The following is a 23,322-nucleotide window of genomic DNA, read 5'->3' on the forward strand; positions in this document are numbered from 1 at the left end:
AAGTCCTGTACTCAGCCACAGCAGAAAGCCTCGTAGCTTTCCAAAGACTTGTGGCTTTTAAACTCCTGCATTGTGTAGTAACTATTACACCAAAAAACAAAGAAGGATATAAATTAACCAAACGTCCATATATGTGCATGGGAGGTAAATGGTTCAGTCTCTGTCAGGTCATTACTTGTAGTTTTGAACAAGGAATGAGATCCACGTCTAACCTGGAAAATTATTCAGACACCAGATATAAATTGCTTATTTGTTTTTACTAGCAAGGTGCCAGAACTAGTTATTTTATTTAATTGAGTATAGCATAATAAAGGTAAACTGTAAACATATTATACCCAAAAATCGTTTATACTTGCAGACTACCTGTGAAATTGATAAAAAAATATAATAATTTGGGACCAAAAATTATTCAGACACTTTGACCTGACCATGTTTTGCTTACATGCTTTCTCTTTAATTGCTAAATGCAACCTTTTTACACCACATGCTGAAAATATTAAGCAACTGCTTGGTAATCGTTAAAAAAAATATTGATAGTTATGTAAATATTGTCATACTAACAATATTCATCACATACCTCTCTATCAAAGTTATCTGACATTATCCGATTAATTTGTTCAGACACAGTTTAACTCTCTTGTCATATTTTATTACCAATTTCTAAACTATAGCAAAAAATTAACTGTGATAAATAAATTTTGGTTTGACTGTATATTTTATTATCATTGAAAACTATGCAGTGCTATTTTGCATTTGATTATTCGGTTTCTCTACCTGGACACCTACAGATTGAAAAACATTTAACATTGTGTAAATTGCACAAATAAATAAATAGAACAAACATACAAATTAAACAATTTCAAACAGGGGCCCACTACAACCAGCTACTGGCCTGGTGTGCATGTTTGTGCAAGCACCTTTTTTAAAAATATATATATTTAGGATTTTGATAAAACTTTACTTCTGCCCTCTAGATGTTATTGGATTTTTTTATTAACATATGATTTGGTTCCACAGTGTTTGCTGATTTTCGTTTATTTATATGGTGCTTTTCTGTTTATTTTACATCAAGTATGGCGTGTCACCAAGCTTACTTATTAATTTAGCTAATAAACGTTGGGTTGTTTCTTATTTTTTTGTTTACACATTGGCCTGCATCCGAAAACTGAAAAATGCTGCCTTCGGAGGTCGCATTTCCAAGGTTGGAAGGCCTCAAAGGCACGTCCGAAATCAATGTCAGTTTCATTTCCTGTCTCCTGAGATGCCTTCATCTGGCCAGTTTTTGAAGGCAGCATAGATGTATCCTTCGCTGCCTTTGATATCCCACAATCCTGTGCGTTCCATTCTGCGATAGTTAAGCCAAAAATAAAGATGGCGTCTGAAAGTTGCGGTCGGTGGTCAGTTTGTGTGTAAATGTATGTTTCTGAACGTTTTCCATTTTTTAATGTAATTTTCTTGCGAGAAATTAATATTGTAGTAATGAAATATCCACTTAGTTATCACCAAAGCTAAAACCATTACTAAAGCCTGTCCGAAATCCGTTTCATGAGGTCTCTTCGTGCAAAAACGCTGCCTGCAAAGTCATTGCATGATTAGACAGCAAGGCAGCAAGTCACCTGCCTAAGTTTTCGGATGCAGCCATTGTGTCCTCAGGTCTCCCCTCCCCTCCCCGTCAAAACCCTACCCGGAACTTTATTTAGTTCCTGGTTTCCACGGTAGGACCTGTTTTTATACAGTCTGTGGGTAGAACACACCCTAGTCCTTAGTTGGTGGGGGAAGGTCCTGCTGTGGAAACAGACTTATAGTTTGAAGTGACCCATTTAAGAATTGTGCGGATATATATATATATATATGCATACAACGAATCGTAAGTAACAGTCAATTTTACATAATTTATTGTAAGATGAGTTAATGAGAGAGCTTAATGACCGCTTTAGCAGCCTTCAGCCTAAATTGCTAGTTATACATTATGTGCACATTATCCTGTTGCCAAAATGTAATCCTCCTGTTATTTGTTGTTAGAGTATAAACCCATCTCTGGGAAACATGTTTGGACTTGTTTACCTCACGAGACAAGTGTAGTGGGCATGTGAGCTAGATAGCAGTGCAGTCATTGGAGTTTCTATTTGTTTTTATGTTTTATTCGTAAAACATAAACGTAAACATTCATGTTAAGTTCTTTAATATGTCATTTACTGTGTTGTTCTACTTATGAGTGTTCAAGTACTGCTATAAAGATATTTTATTGTATATTTATTAATTTTTATTATATCTGTATACTGTTTTATGTGTACAGAACCATATACCTTTATCTTTATCTTTACACAAAAAATCACCTTTGAAGCACATTCCTGGTGTGAGACCAAATGTTATGACTGGAAACCCATTTAATTAATCCAAACCTGAATAAGAGAAGGCAGAAACTTCACCAAAATCAAAAAGGAAGAAAGACCAGGGAAGCAGTTGACTGAATGTAAGTCATGTAAGTCACCAGGGCTGTAGCTGGGATTTGCAAGGCCCTAGTGCAGGTTGTACCTGTGGGCGTGGTTATTTATTTGTCCTTTTTTACACAATGTTTGTTTTTCAAATTTGTAGGTGTCCAGTTACAGAAACCAAATAATCAAATTTAAAATAGCATTGCATAGTCTTCACTGTAAAAAATTAAATATACAGTCAAGCCAAAATGTATTCAGACACCTTCAACATTTCTCACATTATCAGTTTATTTGTTTATTTTAGAAATGGTAATAAAATATAATAAGTGCTCATAAGAGTTAAACCATGTCTGAACAAATTAATCTGGATAATATCAGATAACTTTGATAGAAATGTATGTAATAGATTTACAATAAATACCAAAATTCTGTTAACTGTTAGTATGACCATGTTTACATGACTATCAATACTTTTTGAGTAGTGAAAGTGATGTGACATACAGCCAAGAATGGTGACCCATACTCAGAAATTGTGCTCTACATTTAACCCATCCAAAGTGCACACACACACAAGAGGTGAACACACACACACACGCACACACACACACATCGTGAACACACACCCGGAGCAGTGGACAGCCATTTATGCCAGGGAGCAATTGGGGGTTCGGTGCCTTTCTCAAGGATACCTCAGTCATGGTATTGAAGGCGGAAAGAGCACTGTACATTCACTCCCACCACCTACAAATCCTGCCGCCCCGAGGCATCAAGTCCAATTATATCTGGTGTCTGAATAATTTTGGGATTTACTGTGGATTAATGTTAAAACTACAAAGTAGTCCATTCAAGAGCAGCGAGTGATTTTCTTACTTTAATTTCTTCGATTAATTTAACATTACAGCAGCTGGTAAATTAGGCACAGTCACTTTAAAAGACAATGCATCCATTATAATAATACACATCCGATTTCTTTCTCTACTGTTTACTTTCACTTAAGACATAACCGGCAGTTTTATTTTTGAGGATACTTTCCAAGATGGGTATTTTGACACAATTTTATATGTATTTGTTGGTACAAGAGCAAGAAGAGGCAAATTCGGTGTTCAAGTGCTTTGAGACGCATCTATCTGCGTGCGCCCTGTGCGCACCGAACACTGCACTCTTTTTTTTTTTTACATATTTTTCTGTTTGCATGTTTAAACTGCCATTTTTCAAGGCAAGTCACCTTTATTTATATAAAACTGTAAACAAAATAGATTGTGTCAAAGCAACTGAACAACATTAATTAGGAAAACAGTGTCAATAATGCAAAATGACAATTAAAAGCAGTTCATCATTGAATTCAGTGATGTAATCATTCAGCTCAGTTCAGTTTAAGTAGTATCTGTGAAATAATTTGCAATCAAGTCAATGATATCTGTTTAAATTAAGAGTCCCCCAACTAAGCAAGTCAGAGGCGAAAGTGGCAAGGAACCAAAACTCCAACAATGACAGAATGGAGAAAAAAAAGGACCAGGATCAGTTGGGGGGCAAGTTCTCCTCTGACCAGACGAAACCAGCAGTTCAATTCCAGGCAGCAAAGTCAGATTGTGCAGAAGAATCATCTGTTTCCTGTGGTCTTGTCCTGGTGGTCCTCTGAGACAAGGTCTTTACAGGGGATCTGTATCTGGGGCTCTAGTTGTCCTGGTCTCCGCTGTCTTACAGGGCAGTAGAGGTCCTTTCTAGGTGCTGATCCACCATCTGGTCTGAATACGTACTGGATCCGGGTGACTGCAGTGACCCTCTGATCTGGATACAGACTGGATCAGAGAGAAACAGACTAATATTAGCATAGATGCCATTCTTCTAATGATGTAGCAAGTACATCAGGTGTTATGCGAAGTGTTCCTTGTTCCGGTTTACCTAATTAATACAGCCTAAAAATCCTTTAACGGATTTATTTGTATTTGTTTGTTCTGGTGCTGGAGGACATGAAGGTAAGATCAGTTCGGTGTTGCTGTCTATGAGCACTCTCTCTGCTCTCTGCGTGCGCCCTGTACTCAATTAATTTTTTCTGCGACTTGCGTCTGAATATTTTAACTAGGAAAAGCATAAAAACACATGCAAATTATAAGCTTTATTTACAATGCGCATCAGTGGTCCGTCAATTGTCCTTAGCATCTTTTTAGACTGGCCACAGCCAGTCGATTGAGATCACCAGGGGGCCTCCCCGCAGCCATGGGCCCCATAAACCTTCTTTCACCCCACTAGCGATGGCCCTGTAAGTTAGTAACTATGATACTATGGAAGCATATGGGTAGCAATATTCAATTGGGAATGTAATATGCAAAATGACAATGCAATATGTAAAATGGCAATGCATTTCTGTATTTGCATTTACATTTTCCAATACATTTGTGCAACGTTTGGTGCAAAATGAAAATGAAAATGTATTTATATAATTTTCATTTGCCATTTTATACACTAGTTTTAATATGTAAAATGAATATTCATTTTAACGCTTTATAAGTTGCAAAATTAAAACGAAAATGTATTACAGAAATTATTTGATATGTGTAACATGTTCAAGCAAAAACTGTGGCAAAATTATCATTCAAATGTTATTTTTCTTAATTGCATTTACACTCACAGTCAAGACACTTACGATTGCATTTCCATTCAATGTCCCGCAATGAATGTAGCAAAATTCAATGTGCACGTTGAAAATGCATTCCGAGCCGATCACGTGTCCGCCCCCCCGCGCCATGTCAATCACTGCGTGAACAAGGCGGGGCTGGGCAACAGGTAAACATAACTTTTTGAGGGGTTGGAAACATGGCGGCGGCAGAGCTAATTCGAGCGTTAAATTCACTAGCAGATGAAGTGGAGCGTGTACAGAGAAACGGTAGTATTTCCGAAGATTGTTACGCGTATATATGTGATAGAACCAATACGTTGTTGGAACGTCTGGGAGAATTTTCTGCCTTATCAGGCGCCGACACCCGTTTGGCTGCTGACATTTTAAAGGTAGTAGAAGAACGATTGTCTTCGGATAGGCCTGGGAGAGTGGGGAGACCAGCCGTGGAGATTCCTGGCGAGGCCATAGAAGGGTATCTTATGTATGGGCTACACGTTAAAGATATCGCGGCCTTGTATGGAGTTAGTCGATGGACGGTACATCGACGAATGCAGCAGTGTGGACTGAAGTAAGTTAAGCATCAATTTAAATACATTTTAATGCTTTTATGCAAACGCTTCAAGGCCATAATCACCGTTTTTTGTTTACAACATCGCGCATCATCATATTAAAAGGCACTGTTCATTGCACACATTTATCCTTACGATGTTATTTTTAATATTACTAATTCTGCGCAAACAAACTTCAATCAATTTCAGAAATAACAACTGATTTACATATACTACCGGCAAGTATTATCTATGTGACAGAGAAACATACAATTGAATAGTATAATATGATAGTTAGAAATTAAACTAGGACATTCAGTTATGACATTAATAGTTAAGAAACAGGCACGTGTATAGCGTTTTACACAATTCCAAGTCGTTGCATGCATATATGATGCATCTAATGCTAAATATATCACTCTATTATTCACTTGTCCCGCAGAGTTTCAGAGTTGTACTCTGGCATTGACAATACCGAACTGGACCGTTTGGTGATGGAGATTCAAAGGGAGCACCCACAGTGTGGGTACCGTATGATGAGAGCTTTTCTCCAAGCAAGTGGACATTTGATTCCGTGTAAGTTTGTTTTTGTTTAAATACTTGTAGGTTGATTTATACTTCTGTAACGGACCTATGGCAGACCTGCATAGCCCATATGATGTGCCCTATGTGGCTGTTAGCATTTATAGCTCTGCTTTGGTGTGTTTGTATTGTTCTGCAAGTATACATAAATAAAAATTTGTCATAACGTAAACAAATATCTACTTCTGCTGTGCTTTACTCCAGTTGTCGACACCACTACTGGAGTAAAGCGCAGCAGAAGCCTATATTTGTTTACGTTATGACAATGTTTTATTTGGATAAATATTTACATTTAGTTCCAATGAATGAACTACTGCAGATATATTTTGTATAATCCTGGGCAGGGTCTTTGGTTCTGATCAATCACAGCACTTGCATTCTGCATAAATGCTATGCATAGTTATTTTATAGAGAGGCGTAACCATCATGGCTACACAGAGCATATGGCTTTGGTCCAATGTAGAAGTATAAACCAGCCTTCAGTCTACACTCACAAGATGGCTAAAAAGATATTTGGTGTGTACACACAAACATTAAGTCCAGGTCAATTCTGGATGATTTGAACCATTAGTCTTTATTATTATTATTTATTTTATTTTTTTCCTCAGTAACTCTTTTTGAAATTCTTGTATTTACTTTGCATCAAGTAGAAGTGATTTTACCCAACTCTCATTAACTTTGAGCAAACACATTACAGAATTCACAATAATATCTCATCATCTGAAGTTTTTAGGGTACGTGAATCACTACACAGAGTGGACCCAGAGGGAACACAACTTCGAGCCCTGGCTAACCGGACTCTTCATCGCAGACAGTACTCCGTTCCTGGTCCGAATTGCATGTGGCATATAGATGGAAATCATAAATTAATACGGTAATTCGATTTTTTTGGAATCCAACTGAGATTGTCAAATGTTTTGATGCCAAGGACTCCCAAATACTATGATCTCACTTTTAGGGACCTACTGTACATATTTTCATTTACTACACATTTATACCCTCAGAAAATATTAAGCATAATATTCTAAATTACAACATTGTTGTAGTAATTATTTTAATTAGCAAATGATATACAGGACACATTTATAAGGATGGTGATAGAAAAAGTCATTGGTATTTTCTAGGCAAAATGTGTACAAACTCAGATTTTTCTTGTCTGTCATCCTTTTTGTCTAAAATCAGATGGCGATTCGTGATCCATGGAGGCATTGATGGGTTTAGTCGTCTTGTAGTTTATCTGAATGCTGCTACTAACAATAATGCCACCACTGTGCTGGATGCTTTCCTTGGTGCTGTTAGCCAGTATGGGTTGCCATCTCGTGTTCGTTCAGATAAAGGAGGTGAAAACATTGAGGTTGCTCAATTTATGGTTCAGAACCGTGGAGAAAACCGCAATTCACACATTACGGGAAGGAGTGTTCACAATCAGAGGTAGATGAAAAAGTATTTGTATCATTTGAAATCATGACGTTTTCTTATATACATATATATACACAGTACAGACCAAAAGTTTGGACACACCTTCTCATTCAAAGAGTTTTCTTTATTTTCATGACTATGAAAATTGTAGATTCACACTGAAGGCATCAAAACTATGAATTAACACATGTGGAATTATACATGGAATTATATACATAACAATAACGTGTGAAACAACTGAAAATATGTCATATTGTAGGTTCTTCTTTTGCTTTGATTACTGCTCTGCACACTCTTGGCAATCTCTTGATGAGCTTCAAGAGGTAGTCACCTGAAATGGTCTTCAACAGTCTTGAAGGAGTTCCCCGAGAGATGCTTAGCACTTGTTGGCCCTTTTGTCTTCAGTCTGCGGTCCAGCTCACCCCTAAACCATCTGGATTGGGTTCAGGTCCAGTGACTGTGGAGGACAGGTCATCTGCAGCACCCCATCACTCTCCTTCTTGCTCAAATAGCCCTTGATGCATTCAGTGTGACGCTACAATTTTCATAGTCACGAAAATAAAGAAAACTCTTTGAATGAGAAGATGTGTCCAAACTTTTAGTCTGTACTGTGTATATATATATATATGTATGTATTTTTATCCTTTATGTACAGTTGCAATCAAAATTATTCAACCCCATGACCTGTCATTTTGATGCCAAGAACACAATTTTATGAAAAAATTTAATAAAGGCATCAGTAAACAATTATAGAAAGTTTATAAATACAAATTTGAGTGTTAATTGATGATGAGAAGCATCTGTCGCCTCTCTACTGCAATCTTGGCCCATTTCTTTCTATAAAAAAACTTCCAGATCACTGATTATTTTTGGCATTCACGTTATCCCTGCTTTCTTCAAATTCAACTAACTTTTCAATTAGATTTAAATCTGAACACAGGCCACTCAAGAACATTCTAAGACTGATCCCTGAACCAAGCTTACGTAGATCTGGAGGAAAGTACATTTATAATCTAGGGGTTTGGTTTTACTGGAAAGAAAGTTGCCAATAAAGTGCTGAAACTTAACTGTAAAATCATTTCAGAGTTTTGTACTTATTTATTTTTTACAGCAATATATACGTTTTACAGGCAACCCTTACCCAAGGTCAAACATAGAGGTGGTCCAGTCTCCTGTTCCTGGAGATATACTGTACCTACCAGCCAAGTTCTGTTCTAACCCTAATTAAACGCACATATCTGTAATTATCAAGTGCTCCTGAAGATCTTAATTAACTTCAGTTTTGTTCGAGCAGGGTTAGAGCTGAACTTTGAAGGTAGGTAGATCTCCAGGTACTGGATAGGACACTCGTTTCAAGACTATTCAAACACCTGTCAAATCTAAATGCAGATAATATGGCTTTGATCTATAAAAAGGTTATGAATTTTACTGATTAGTGTGATGCTTGTTTGTATCATCATCTTTTTAGGATTGAACGTCTTTGGCGAGATGTATACACACAAGTCCTTGATTTGTTCCACACATTGTTTTACCATTTGGAGATGACTGGACTGTTGAACCCTGATGATGAGATCCACATTTTTGCTCTGCATTGGACCTTTTCCCTCCAGTTACAACATCAGCTTAACACTTTTAAAGAAGCATGGAACTTTCACAGACTGAGAACAGAGAACGGTCGATCTCCATATCAGCTTTGGCTGCAAAACAGAGATGCTGCTGATGATTTAGGGACTGTATGTTTGCACATTAAACTCACACTAACTCTTTTTCTGGTCCATTTAACCAGTGCTTAAAAATCTTGTCCTGGAGGCAAGTCTTATGTAACACAATTGATGTAAATTATTACATTTAATTTCCTCACTCACAACTACATCAGAACAATATATGTATGCCTTGGTGGCACATAAATGCTTATTTTGTTAAATGCATAATATTAAAGCATCTGTTCTTGTATTTTGTTTAAGGTTGATGAGGACTATGGTGTTGACTGGGATGGACCACCTGCCATGGAAGATGCAAACAGCATTTCAATCCCAGATGTGCAGTTGCCACGCAGCCTCAATGCAGAAGAGATTGCAGGTCTTCCCAACCGGGATGTTCCGCTAAATGCCACAGTGAATGTTTATAATTCCACAGTGGAACAACTGACAGAGATTTTAAGATATTAGATGTTTTAGCATTGAGGACTGATGCCATGAAGTGACTTTCTTTTGGTGAGTTTATTGTAACATTGTGTATGAAATGCCTGAATTACAGCAAGGCTTTCTGATAACTTGTTCTTATGTAAACTTCATTTAACTCACAAGAATTTTGAACATTGCAAAACTGGGAAAGTTCCTTTCAAGAACATGCATTTATAAAACAACAATAAAAATGCTGAAGACGACAAACACGTCATTCATTTTTTTCCCAAACATGCATTTATCTGTTCATGACCAACTTTAAATGTAACAACTCAGACAAGGCCAAAGCCAAACCTTGTGGATGAAACTGCTGCTCTCATGGCTTGTGTAAATGCAAGAAAGGTTCTGCATGTTAATGGAAGTTTTAGTGTTGTGAGGCAGGTTGAAGCCACTGGCAGTGTAAGGTCAGGTGACACTTCAACATACAGATGTTGAGGCAGAACCGTCCAGCCAGTCCAAAACTTCATCAACTCGGACAGTTCAGCAGGTGATCCTGCATCGGTTTGGGTAAAACAATATTTTCCATTGCATCATTCGTTTACATACAATCATCTGCTGCGGAATATTGAACATGCATTAAACTAATAAAAACAAAAAAACAAAACTGTTTACCTGTTTGAATATATTCACGCAAGAAGGCTGTAACGTCACAAGATTGCTCCAGGTTGAATTGGGCTTCATCTTCATCACTGTCAGGTTCTGGCCAGATGACCCTCTTAAGTATCATCTAATACAAAAACAGCAGCATTTAATACAAGCTAAACACAGGGCAGCCAAATTTATTCAGTAATTCATTCAACTACCTAGAGTTTTATCAGAAACCAATAATAAACTGTTTGTTCACTCTAAGTATCAAAGTAGAAAAGACCTCTGGTTCCAGTACTAGTGCAGAAGATCTGGGAAACAGTACTGCAGCTAAACTGGTTTGTTCTTTTATCATTCTCAAAACACCAGTGTCTTTGAGTCCTCTCCGCAGCTGTGCGATCTGTTTTTCACGTCGACCAATAACCTAGAAATTAACAATAAACCACACTAAAAGGACATAAGCCATAGAAGCCAAGATTTTTTTTTTTTTTTTTTTTTTGTGGTGTTAGAGACAGTGCAAGTAGAATATCCAGCTGCAGTTTACAGCTTTCACCATTAAATAAGATAATACCTACCCCATGGTAGAGAATGGTTTCTGCCAACCATCTTCTGTTGATGTTGCTGACTGCTGGCAGGTCCCAACTGATGGCCAGATTGTTGATACTGTCCATTTCGTTCGGATTTAGTTCATTCTGGCTTTCCAGCTATTTTTTATACAAAGCATAAAAATGTAAGTCTTAAATATATTTTTCCACATTAAAAAAAAAAAAAAAAAGACCGAGTCTACATACAAGGGACACAACTTCAATCACATCTGTATCAGGACAGTCCTTCAACTCCAGAATTGGAGTATCATCCTTACTGCCACTTAAAAGGGGGAAGAAAGCTGCACTTAGTCCTGAGTAGAGTGGACCTCCATTAATAAATGAATGTCCAATCATTCTTCCCACAACTCTGAACAGGTCACCATCCAAAAGTGGTCTAGATGTCGAAGGGACCTTGTGATCATCTTCTCCGTTGAATAAAAGTGTTTTGCCACAGTTATCTGGTAAATTTATAACAAGACAAATGCACTCAAAGGACATTCTTAGTAAACCTTTCTATTAACTATGCTCATACTTATTAAATTAAGTTGAACAAAAACATTTTTTTTTAAATTTTAAAAAATTAAAATGCATTAAATCCTGTATTTGCCTACCCTTTGTATTACCCTAACTGAAGTGGAGGTCAAAGAAATTGTATGTCCAAGTACATTCAACTTCAAATTTGGAAATTGTAACTTACCAATGTCCAGTTCAAATCCATTGTGGAGCTTATCCATTACCAATGTGAAAAAATGCCGTGTTACTCCATCCCCTAATGCAGCATCTCCTGTTTTTAGCACAAATTACAATGTACATCATAACCACATTAATAAAACCAAAATAGAACAAAATACGAAAATAGTATGCAAGAATGCTACATAATATACTAAATGCCTTTATATACAAATATTCATACCTTTCAGTTTTACAGTAAACGGACTTGTCCAATCAATATTTGGACGTTTATAAAAAGTTAACATTTCCCGTTCTCGATCCTTTTCACAGCTGTGTAGATCTAGTGTAACAACTAGGTCTGGTTTGTCCTCAGCATTCTTTAAGATATGTCTTCGAAACAGCCGGGCAGCTGTTTCAAGATCAGGCTCAATTTTCCACTCTATGCAAACACAGTCAAGTGATTACAACAAATCTTCAAAAGATACAAATAACTGATATGATGATTTAATAACATGATGTGTGTGCTAAAGCGAATACAGAGAAAGCAATGTTCAGTGGTATGTTCATTTAGATGGAGACACCTTCAGTGGCAGGCTCTGCTGATGGGCTGGTAGTGGCTGAGAAAAAAGTAGTGAGTGATGTTGAGGCCCTTTCCTCCCTTTCAGCATAATCCTCTGACATGGTTGCTGACATTTCTTCCTGTCTTGTACTGCCAGTGTTATCTGATATCACTTTGCCTGACTCATGTAACCTGATTTAACCATAACCACAGAACAGCGGTGAACATTGTTTTATGCAACATCACTCCTTCAGCAGCAGTATTACAAACCTTACCACAATAAGTGATACCTGTTTCTTTAATAGAATGCCCAAGTAATACAATGTAAAGTATATAATAGTAAAGTAATACTTTTTTGGGGGGAAAGGCATCACCAAGGTCTGTGAAAATGGTCAAAAATTTTTAAATCTGCATTAAGAGATTAGATAACCACATCAAATATACCCTATTTGGTTAGACTTTATTTCGATAGTTCACTTTAGACATCCTACTAACTATAAGTAACTTTTCAACTACATGTCAACTAACTCTGTCATGTTAGGTGTTCGGGTTAGGAGAATAAGTTGAATTGTAGTTGCCAGGTTACTTATAGACAGTAGAATGTCTGTTGGGGGACCAACACAATAAGGTTTTAGCAGCGATTAAGCAAACAGTCTACTAATTCTCTAATGACAGTTAGTAGACATGTAGTTGAAAAAAGTTACTTATAGTTAGTAGAATGTCTAAAGTGGACTATCGAAATAGAGTGTTACACATTATTGTAAAGGAAAAAAGTGCTTATGTATATAAAATGTTGTGTAATCATGTGTTAGTTTTTTGTTTTTTTAAAGGTCACCTACTTTTCACAAACATCAACATGGTCTTGTATTTCTGACAGGCTATACTTCTTATTGCAGTACAAGCATTCTGTCAGTGGTCCAGTGGATACAGGCTGGTCACTCTCAAGATTCTGAACCACAAGAAGAAGAAAAAAAGACATAAGCATTAACAGATAGTAGGGTTATTTTCTTTTAGAAAAAATATTAATTTAGGTAAACTCCTAAACTTTTTTAAACCTACCTGCACATCTATATCTTTCTGGAGTGGCCTGATATATATGACAGCCTGCCCAATCATGACTGACTCACTTAAGAGGTACTCAGGGCAATAGCCATCGTCTGGACAGGGTATGGTCTCTAATATTTTTGAACGTGTTGATCCTCTGGATCGCAAGAGCTGGAAACCGCCACACTCTTTCAGGATGGGGAAATGCTGAAAAAGATGGTCTGAAAATTCCTGTGGAGTGCAGTATTTGTCTAAACAAAGATAAAATATAAAAGACATGCAATTTAAAATCTGATTATGAGTTAGATTGTAAAAATACAAGCAGATATATATATTTTTTTATTGACTTACCTGGAAAGGTTATCCTCTTTTCTCCTATCCCTGACCTCTCTAGTTTGTTTTTCACTGAGGGACTTGGGACCTCACATTCCTTTCTTTTGGATAGGCAAAAAAAACGATGGGTGTAGGACACACTTTTAGATTTTTTTGCTGAAGGTCCAGCAGTGTTGGGACGTTTAGGCATACGGCCCCGTGAAATTGAGTATGGTGCAAACAATCGTAAAACTTCTGCTGCAATAAAATGGGACATAAAATATGAAATGTATATGTTAGTCTTTGGTATTTTAATAAATTGACTTTAGTGCTATATCAAGGTTGCCAGCTGACTTGTATTCAAACACATGGGAGTGGGGGAGGGGGATCATGCGAGCTGCGTTTCAACGTTCAAATTCGGTTACCTGAAATAAAATAATACCACATTTTTTCAGTGAAGTGGAGAAGTAGGTGTGATATATTAATGGTTTGGATCGACTATTTCGAATTTTTTTGGTAATATTTGCATGCTTAAAGTCTAGTAAGTTGATGTGACCGCAGGTGTCACCCCGTTTTTTGGGGGGGCCAAAACGAGCACTTTTCGTACACTCTACGTAAGAGTGTGATCGTCAAATAACGTTACACTGCACAGTCTTGACCCCGAGTGAAAGCTGGCAACCCAAAGCCTAACCGTTTGACGAAAGACCCCTTGTCTCTTTCTTGCCAACTTACCCCGTGTCCCACCACTTCGATCCGGGGGCGTCATTCTTAAGCTGGACGATGGCCTCTCTGAATCTGAAGGGGCAGCATTTGCACTTCGTTCTAGTGCTTGGGCAGCTTCTCGGAGAAGCTGTGGAACTGTCTTGTCCATATTCTCTTCCTTGAATCCTCTTGAGTCTGGTCTGTGAGTCTCTTGACCTTCTGCAAGCCCCGCCTTGTTCACGCAGTGATTGACATGGCGCGGGGGGGCGGACACGTGATCGGCTCGGAATGCATTTTCAACGTGCACATTGAATTTTGCTACATTCATTGCGGGACATTGAATGGAAATGCAATCATAAGTGTCTTGACTGTGAGTGTAAATGCAATTAAGAAAAATAACATTTGAATGATAATTTTGCCACAGTTTTTGCTTGAACATGTTACACATATCAAATAATTTCTGTAATACATTTTCGTTTTAATTTTGCAACTTATAAAGCGTTAAAATGAATATTCATTTTACATATTAAAACTAGTGTATGAAATGGCAAATGAAAATTATATAAATACATTTTCATTTTCATTTTGCACCAAACGTTGCACAAATGTATTGGAAAATGTAAATGCAAATACAGAAATGCATTGCCATTTTACATATTGCATTGTCATTTTGCATATTACATTCCCAATTGAATATTGCTACCCATATGCTTCCATAAGTAACCAGTAACATGCTGAAAATTATTTACAGTAGTGGAAAAATTATTTATAATTTAAATTATTTATTCCTGATAAATAGACATCTGAGTAAACATTCTTTTCAGGGATGTATGTAATATATCTTCATTTTTCTTTCCAGTCATGTCATCCTCCAGTGATCAACTGACTGAGGAGCTTAAGTGCTCTATTTGTCTGGAAATCTTCACTGATCCAGTCAGCACTCTATGTGGCCACAACTTCTGCAAAACCTGTCTGAATAAATGCTGGGACAAGAGCCAGACCTGCAGCTGTCCATACTGCAAAGAAACATTCAACCAAAGACCTGACCTCAGGGTTAATACCACACTCAGAGAGGTTGCTGAACACTATAAAAAGAAACTCAGGCAAACGGGTATGTCTATATCAAATACACATTATAGAATTGTTTCTGCTTCATGTAAGGAAATCATTAAAGGGAAGGAAACTTAAAGGGATCATATGATGCAATTTCAAGTTTTCCTTTCTCTTTGTACTGTTAACAAGCTGTTTGTGCATAGATAAGATCCCAAAAGTTGCGAAGACTAAAGTCTTAAACCCAAAGAGATATTCTTTATAAAAGTTAACTTGTCCACGCCCTCCTAAAGTGCCTCATTTAAACACGCCAGAGGTGTCAAGTAACGAAGTACAAATACTTCGTTACTGTACTTAAGTAGAAATTTGGGGTATCTATACTTTACTTCAGTAATTATTTTTCAGCCGACTTTTTACTTCTACTCCTTACATTTTCAGGCAAGTATCTGTACTTTCTACTCCTTACATTTTAAAAATAGCTTCGTTACTGCTATTTCATTTCGGCTTGTTTTCATTCCGGCTTGTCATCATTCAAAAAAAAAAAAAAAAAAAACTATCCAGATAAATCGCGCCATCCGGATGGAGTGAATTTGATTGTGGTTGGATGAGAAGTGTACGTTAAACATATACCACTCCGACACCCTATTGGTTTGTACGCGATCCATCACACCTGCACGTGACACAAATCACATCACAGTCCAGCCAGGACATAGACAGTTTTGGGTTCTTTTATCAAAAAATATATTTCTTAAAAGTAGGGTTGGGTAAGGAACAGGTATCCGATCGCCTCAGAGTCAGTCCGCTTAAATTTCACACGAAACCAGCGTCAGACCGGTCTCTTCTCCGTCTTTCAGCGCGATCATCAATCCGCAGAGGCGCAGACCGCGAACGGAGCAGCGCATGCGCACTTAAACAAACAGAGGACACGAGGTATGTGTTTATCGATAGATTGTTAGAATATCCATATCTGTGCAGTTCTTTGTCATAAATACAGTTTGCAAAAGGTCACGAGGTAGCAGTCGGTTTCTCATCTGTAAAGTTTTCGCTCATCACACCACAGCCGTTTCCTCCAGCGAAGATCTAGCCCTTTGCCCTTAACACATATGAACGAACACATACTTTAATTAAACTTATTTAAATATACTTAATTTAATCATACGTACTTTATGCATACACTACTGTGCAAAAGTCTTAGACACGTTAGTATTTTCACTTAAAAGAATGGTGTTCGGCCAGTTATTTATATATTTTGCTGTAGTGTGTCACTATAAAATATCAGTTTACCTTTCCAAACATTCATTTTGCCGTTGTCAGACTGCTTGTGCATTCAAAATCGCACTAGATTATTATTAAAATTAATGGCAAACTGATATTTCCTACTGACACACTACAGCAAAAGATATAAATAACTGGCTTAAAACCCTTTTTGGGGTGAAAATACTATTTTTTCCATAAGACTTTTGCACAGTACTGTATTTTAAAAACGACATTTTTGCTACTTAATAAAGAATGATCATACAGTAATTCACAGAACTGATTAAAGACAGTGACAGACAGCACTCATCTTAACTAAATATCAGAGAGAGTGACAGAGATACAGTGGAAACATTATGTGTGGTTTTGTATTAAATAATGACCCAGACTGTGAAATACATCTATTAGCCTTAGATTAAGGGAAGCACAACTTGGGAAATGAGAGCATCCAAGCTGAAAAGCTATGGATTTATTTTAAATATTTGTAATGTTCTTTAAAGTTATCCATAGTTTTTTTTTGTGGTTCTTTTTTTTAAAGTATAGGTTCAGGCACCGTTTAGGAGCCGGTACTGTTTTAAAAGTATCGAAAAGGCACTGGACCCTACTTAAAAGTTATTATTTCTCACTGGCTCATTTACCAAATGAGTGCTTTTCTTCATCCTCCACAAATTAAGCTACTGTAGGTAGTTTGGTAGCGAGACGTTTGAATTAATTAGCGTTTTCGATTGATGATGCGATTGACAATGTTGTGATAAGTAGGCTATACCAACTTTGTAACTCGTTACCCCCCCGAACACTGGACATAGCACACGTATGTACCAAATACAAGAAGCTATCAATCAAGAAAGTATCAGGATTATGATTTCTTTTTCAGTTTTAGTTTTTGATTAATCACTTGGATTAATCATTCATTTTGACAGCACTATAATGTTTACTGTAAATAGACAACCATACAAGAGTAATTGTTACTAAGCCTGCACTAATGTTCTTGTCCATTGCCCTCGCAGATTCCTGCAGCTAAGCTTGGATGTACATTTACATTCCATTAAAGGTTATTAATGACATGCCTTTGAAGTTTGACTTTTTGCACCATAACAATACTTATTGGCAACTAGTCATCATATCTCTAGTCCTTTAATGTATTTGCATTGTACTAAAGTGCGTTCATTTTAAATGGGCATGTATGCGGTTGATGAAGACCTGAAGGTCGAAACGTTTCTTGATTAAATTCCTCTGGAGCAGTAGCTTTCAGTGTTCAGACTTCACTTCTTTATTTGTCTATATCATTCAGTTGTCTTGCACCTGCGTCCTAATTAGATGTTTGGGATGTGCACACCATTTTTGTATTGTCATATATGCGGCTGAAACAGGTAGCCTAGTGCATCCCAAATTTTTCAACATGAACATTTTAATATAACATTATAGTCATTATGGCCTATGGCCTTTAGAAAAATGTTTTTTTGAGGAGGTGGGGTAGTGAACAGGCCCCTGTGGTGCGGCCTAAGCTTTTGTTCTTAATGGCATTTTTTTCCCCTTACATTACTTTTACTTTTATACTTTAAGTAGTTTTTTAAACCAGTACTTTTACACTTTTACTTGAGTAAAAAGCTTGAGTTGATACTTCAACTTCTACAAAAGTCTTTTTAAACCCTAGTATCTATACTTCTACTTGAGTAATGAATGCCAGTACTTTTGACACCACTGAAACACGCCCCCACTTGTCTATGTCACTGTGTGGGAAGATTTGCATAACACCTCCCAAATGTTCACTCAAAGAAAGAAGGTGTAGCATTTGGACCAGTCAGACACACAACTGTTTGTTTATAGTTATATTTATATTTGTTTATATCTAATGCCTCCTCATCTAACCAAAGGGTCTATGGGCCCTTCCCCCAAAAGGAAGCTATCCCCTCAAAATGGACAGAACACGCCTCTGGTTCCTCTAGCAAAAGGCCCACTATCTGATAACACTAGGTTTACGACGCCCAAAAATGTGGCTAAGCAACTCTTAACTCGAGTCTCTTAGAAGCAGACACATAATGCACATAAAAAGGGACTCTTCTCTTATTAATTCATAGAAAAACCTTTCTTTGAATTAATTCACATATACTTTAGGGCATTGTGGATACTGTTACTGTTCTTGTATATTGTGTTTTGTGCATTGTATATGTTTCATACATGCTTATGATGGCTCACTAGTTCATATAACTTCATCTATTTGATGTTTGGTATCTATGAGTTCGTATTTTCATGATCTAAATGAGAGTTTACATTATATGTTGATGCCTATGCAACACATTAGTTTTATAAGAATCTTAAAGATTCTTCTTTTGAACCCCCAATCTAATTTCATATGCAAGACACCAGACTACAGACAAAGAGTTGTAAAATTTCCCTCCAAAAGGTACCTTTTCTCATTGGCTCACTCAAATCCTGAGGGTGTGACATGATCCCCCTATACAGATCACTGATCACCAGATCAGAGCGGTTCTTTTAGATTCAGGAATTCCAGGAGAAGATGCCGAGCTAAGAGCTCTCAAAACCACACTAAGCTTGTGCCAGGCTTCGGCCTTGACTATTCATTCGTCAAGATCCTCTGATTCGAACTGGTCTTTCTCATCAACTCACTTCAGCAAAGACGAACTGGAGCCCCAAAGTGCATCAGGACTCTTTATCAAACAGGCGAGACTTGCAGGTATCAAACTTAGTCTTATTAATTGATACACTTTGGTTGTAAATCTACAATTTTCATAGTCATGAAAATAAAGAAAACTCTTTAAATGAGAAGGTGTGTCCAAACTTTTGGTCTGTACTGTACATGTTGGTGGTTTAGATGATTTAATAAGTTACAATTCTTCCTCTCCTATAGTAGAGAATGAGTGGAACTGATCCTCAGGGGGTCTATAGTGCACTGTCTGATGCGATACTGTAGCTGATGGCTGAATGGTTACAATTTTATCCCTAATAGTATCGATTTTAGAAGTAAAGTAATTCATAAAGTCATTACTGCTGTTATGCTGGGAAATGTCAATTCTTGTTGATGCTTTATTTTTTATTAATTTAGCCACTGTATTGAATAAATACCTGGGGTTATGTTTGTTTTCTTCTAAAAGAGAACAAATGTAATCGGATCTAGCAGTTTTTAATGCTTTTCTGTAGGATAGGTTATCTTCCCGCCCAGCAATACAAAATAGCTCTAGTTTTGTTTTCCTCCAGCTGCGCTCCATTTTCCAGGCTGCTCTCTTTAGGTTGCGAGTGTGCTCATTATGCCATGGTGTCAGACTGTTTTCCTTAACCTTCCTTAAGCTTAAAGGAGCAACTGTATTTAAAATGCTAGAAAAGAGAGAGTCCATAGTTTTTGTTACATCATCAAGTTGTTCTGAGATTTTGAAAGTTATTTTCCTTAACCAGGAAATTAATGTTCTTAGAATTGACAGACAGTTGACACCTTGAGAGGTCAAGTAAAAACGTACAGTGGATATAAATATTTATAATTTATCCTAACCAGTTATGATTGAGTATTCATATTTTCCAATTGAGCTGATTCGTAACAAAAGCATAACTTCTTACTGAAGTATTGTTGCCGCCGCTGTCATGATGTGGAGACACTGTTTCATTGTGAAAGCTAAACTACTTTGTTTGGCCTTCCAAAAGAAGACACAACTAGAAATCAGTGGTTAAGTTGTATTTACAGCACAACACTGTTTCAGAACAGTTCAATGCAAATATTCAGATATGTGAAGCACATTTTATGGAGGAATGTTTCCTGAACCTGGGAGAGTGTTTCTATAAAGTGGAGCAGTTCCAACTTTGCAAGGACAGTCTGGCGCTTCTGACTGGCAGTCTGTATGTTTTCATATTTAAACAATTTGCCACTGATGATTCAAACGAGAGTTTTGAGCAGTGTAGGGCTTGTTGTCTGTCATTTCTCTCACCACAAATGCAGACATCGTCGAATCCATCCACTGCACTTCAATAACTGTCTGGTTAGTTCAGCTACCAAATCTGACCTCAGAAGACTACATAGGGTAGACCGGACTGCTGAGTGAATCATAGGTACAACCCTCTATTGTCTCCAAGATCTGCACTCATCCAGAGTGAGCAAAAGGGCCAGTAAAATCAATCTGGACCCCTCACATCCAGCACACTTCCTCTTTGAACTGTTGCCATCTGGTCGACGCTACAGAGCACTGAGCACCAGAACAGTCAGATGCAGAAAGTTTCTTCCCTCAGCAATCTATCTCATGAACATTTGAAAATAACTGGTACACACAACACTATTCATACACTTATTTATCTAACTTAGTCTACACTTTAAATTTGCACATAATATACCTGTACATACAAAAATATATATTGTTATATACCTGCACATACAATTGTCAATTTATATTTATATATTGTTTAATATATATATTGCTATTTACTCTGTAGCACTGTATAAGCTTCTGTCATGAAAACAAATTCCTCTTACTGTATGTGAAAACATACCTGGCAATAAAGCTCTGATTCTGACTTTAATATTTCTGTTACACGCTTGGGATAATCGGCCAATCACAACGCACTGGATAGCTGGCCAATCAGAGCACACCTTGCTTTTCAGAACAATGAGCTTTGTAAAAAGCAGCATGTTTCAGAAAGGCGGGGCATAGATGAGCAACAATAATGTACAGTATGTGGAAATGTACTTGTACAGTATGTGTGTTTGTACGCAAAATAATATTCTTTTTAGCAACATCATATGACCCCTTTAAAAGTTATATATTAAAAAAAAATTACATTCATAAACTTTTTATATAAATATAATAGAAGTCGCTGCTTGTTTTCTAAATTTTAGCAGAGCCACATATATTGTCTCATGATACAAGATCACATTATGTTTTATTATGTTTCAACAGAGTTCAAGTGGATGCAGCAGTATGCAGGTACAGTGTGCTGTCTTATCTACACTATATTACATTTAAATACTCACAGCTTCATTACTGCACTACAATATAATTAAATGCTAAAGTCATCATCAAAAATGTTTGTATTGTAAAGCTGTGATTCACATTCTCTGTTGTTGTTGGTTAATTTTTTTTTCTGTTTTATTTTATTTTTTATTTTTTTAGTGGATGTGACTCTAGATCCAGAAACTGCTCATCCTGAACTCATCCTGTCTGATGATGGAAAACAAGTGAGACATGGAGACATTTGGCAAAAACTCCCAAACAACTCAAAGAGATTTGATAGATATTTATTGTCTTGGGAAAAAAGGGGTTCTCCTCAGGGAGATTTTATTTTGAGGTGCAGGTGGAAGGAAAGACTAGCTGGGATTTAGGAGTGGCCCAAGGATCCATTAACAGGAAAGGAGAGATCTTACCGAGTCCCAGTAATGGATGGTGGACTTTGATTCTGAGGAATGGGAATAAATATATTAACTGTCTTAATCCCCCTGTCAGTATCTCCGTGAAAGTGAAGCCTCAGAGGGTTGTTGTGTTTGTTGATTATGAGGAGGGTCTGGTCTCCTTTTATGATGTGGAGACCAGCTCTCACATATACTCTTATACTAATCAGCGTTTCTTTGGGGAACTCTATCCATATATTAGCCCATGCCTTAATGATGGAGGTAAAAATTCAAGCCCACTGATCATCACACCTGTCAATTACAATAAATGAAATATAGCGAAGGTGCCAGGGTGGGATTTGCATCAGAAATTAGCATAGCACCTCCCCTGTCTATATGTATAAAGCAGTGGTTCTCAAACTTTTTACAGTCGCATACCCCCCAGGCATTTAACGTCCTTCAATGTCTCACACTTAGACTACAGTCAGAATTTTTTTTTAAACGTGCATGTATAACACATACACCTTTGTAAAGTAACTCAGTTTTATCAAACACATAATTTGTATCCAACCTATCACATACTTTTAAATAAATTACTCACCGTTTAATGAGATGGGTGGGCTTGAAGTGACTTGCATAACTCTGTGATGTTTGGGTGTATTGGAGAGTCTCTTTGTCTTAAATAATTCTCAATCGTGGACAGTATGTCGATATTTGTTCTTCATGTTGGTAATTGCAGAGAATTCACTTTCAAAGAGGTATATTGTCGTGAAGGGCATCAAAGTCAAAGTCAGCATGATTTGCCAAGGCATTGTACTCTGCACGCAGGGCTTTCCAAATTTCCTTTAGACGGCTAGGCATTCCCTTGGTGGCCAATACCTCTCTGTGAATGATGCAGTGTATCCAAGCTGCACAGGGTTCAACTGGTTAGACGCGTAATACCACTCCTCTATTCTTCCCTGTCATTGCTTTTGCTCCATCAGTACAGATGACCACACACTTTTTCCTTAGAAACTCGTGTGACTTTACAAAGCTATCTAAGACACTGAAATTCTCCTTCCCAGTTGTCCTGCCATCCAGCTGTTTGCATCTTCCATAATTGTACCTTCATAAATATGCCTCACATATATTTTTTAAAGCACAGTATTCGCTGGCTTTTATGAGAAGCGGTTGTTGTTTAAAATCGTCCTTTGCCATATCAGCGATGCGACGTGAAACAGTGTTGTCAGATTATGGCATCAACTTTATATTTTTTATTTTTGGCCTCTTCTCTGAGCATTATACCAGCGATATCTGTAACAAGCAGGAACAATTAACTTCTCCACAATAGTATGGGGTTTGCCTGTCTTAGCCGCTCTACAACTCACCATGCAGGATATTTCCAGACCCTTCCTGCTTATGTCATCTGATACAGTTAAAAGGGCCTTACTACTGAGTTGTTTTATTT

General features: G+C 37.2%; 2 protein-coding genes and 1 pseudogene across 2 annotated transcripts; 2 read left to right on the forward strand and 1 right to left on the reverse strand.

Moving 5' to 3' along the window:
* The first annotated feature begins 5,233 nt into the window (after window positions 1–5,233).
* LOC113081361 (uncharacterized) lies at window positions 5,234–9,996 on the forward strand. The gene is made up of 6 exons (XM_026253464.1): window positions 5,234–5,620; window positions 6,043–6,176; window positions 6,909–7,056; window positions 7,365–7,613; window positions 9,070–9,334; window positions 9,566–9,996. Exons 1-6 carry the CDS (start codon window positions 5,250–5,252, stop codon window positions 9,767–9,769), a joined length of 1,371 nt encoding a protein of 456 aa, XP_026109249.1. The 5' UTR covers window positions 5,234–5,249; the 3' UTR covers window positions 9,770–9,996.
* On the reverse strand, window positions 9,802–14,471 carry LOC113081360 (uncharacterized). Its single transcript, XM_026253463.1, has 12 exons — window positions 14,276–14,471; window positions 13,583–13,801; window positions 13,247–13,482; window positions 13,027–13,136; window positions 12,210–12,379; window positions 11,870–12,067; window positions 11,654–11,740; window positions 11,161–11,414; window positions 10,945–11,073; window positions 10,653–10,793; window positions 10,397–10,511; window positions 9,802–10,277 (listed from the first exon to the last, which is right to left on the reverse strand). The coding sequence occupies exons 1-12, from the start codon at window positions 14,412–14,414 to the stop codon at window positions 10,057–10,059; spliced, it is 2,019 nt and encodes a 672-aa protein (XP_026109248.1). The 5' UTR covers window positions 14,415–14,471; the 3' UTR covers window positions 9,802–10,056.
* Window positions 14,472–15,106: 635 nt separating this feature from the next.
* On the forward strand, window positions 15,107–22,329 carry LOC113081358 (E3 ubiquitin-protein ligase TRIM21-like; annotated as a pseudogene).
* The last annotated feature ends 993 nt before the right edge of the window (window positions 22,330–23,322 follow it).

The sequence above is a fragment of the Carassius auratus genome, unplaced genomic scaffold (genome assembly GCF_003368295.1).
Source record: "Carassius auratus strain Wakin unplaced genomic scaffold, ASM336829v1 scaf_tig00033929, whole genome shotgun sequence".
NCBI lineage: Eukaryota > Metazoa > Chordata > Actinopteri > Cypriniformes > Cyprinidae > Carassius > Carassius auratus.

Excerpts from the sequence above, each read along its gene's own strand:
- LOC113081361 (XM_026253464.1), top strand. The coding sequence starts at position 5,250 with ATGGCGGCGGCAGAGCTAATTCGAGCGTTAAATTCACTAGCAGATGAA. Across the intron at positions 6,177-6,908 it reads AAGTGGACATTTGATTCCGT|TTTTTAGGGTACGTGAATCA; the intron begins GTAAGTTTGTTT and ends CATCATCTGAAG. Across the intron at positions 7,614-9,069 it reads AGGAGTGTTCACAATCAGAG|GATTGAACGTCTTTGGCGAG; the intron begins GTAGATGAAAAA and ends TCATCTTTTTAG.
- LOC113081360 (XM_026253463.1), bottom strand. The coding sequence starts at position 14,414 with ATGGACAAGACAGTTCCACAGCTTCTCCGAGAAGCTGCCCAAGCACTA. Across the intron at positions 13,802-14,275 it reads TCGAAGTGGTGGGACACGGG|CAGAAGTTTTACGATTGTTT; the intron begins GTAAGTTGGCAA and ends ATTTTATTGCAG. Across the intron at positions 13,483-13,582 it reads AAAGAGGATAACCTTTCCAG|ACAAATACTGCACTCCACAG; the intron begins GTAAGTCAATAA and ends ATCTTTGTTTAG.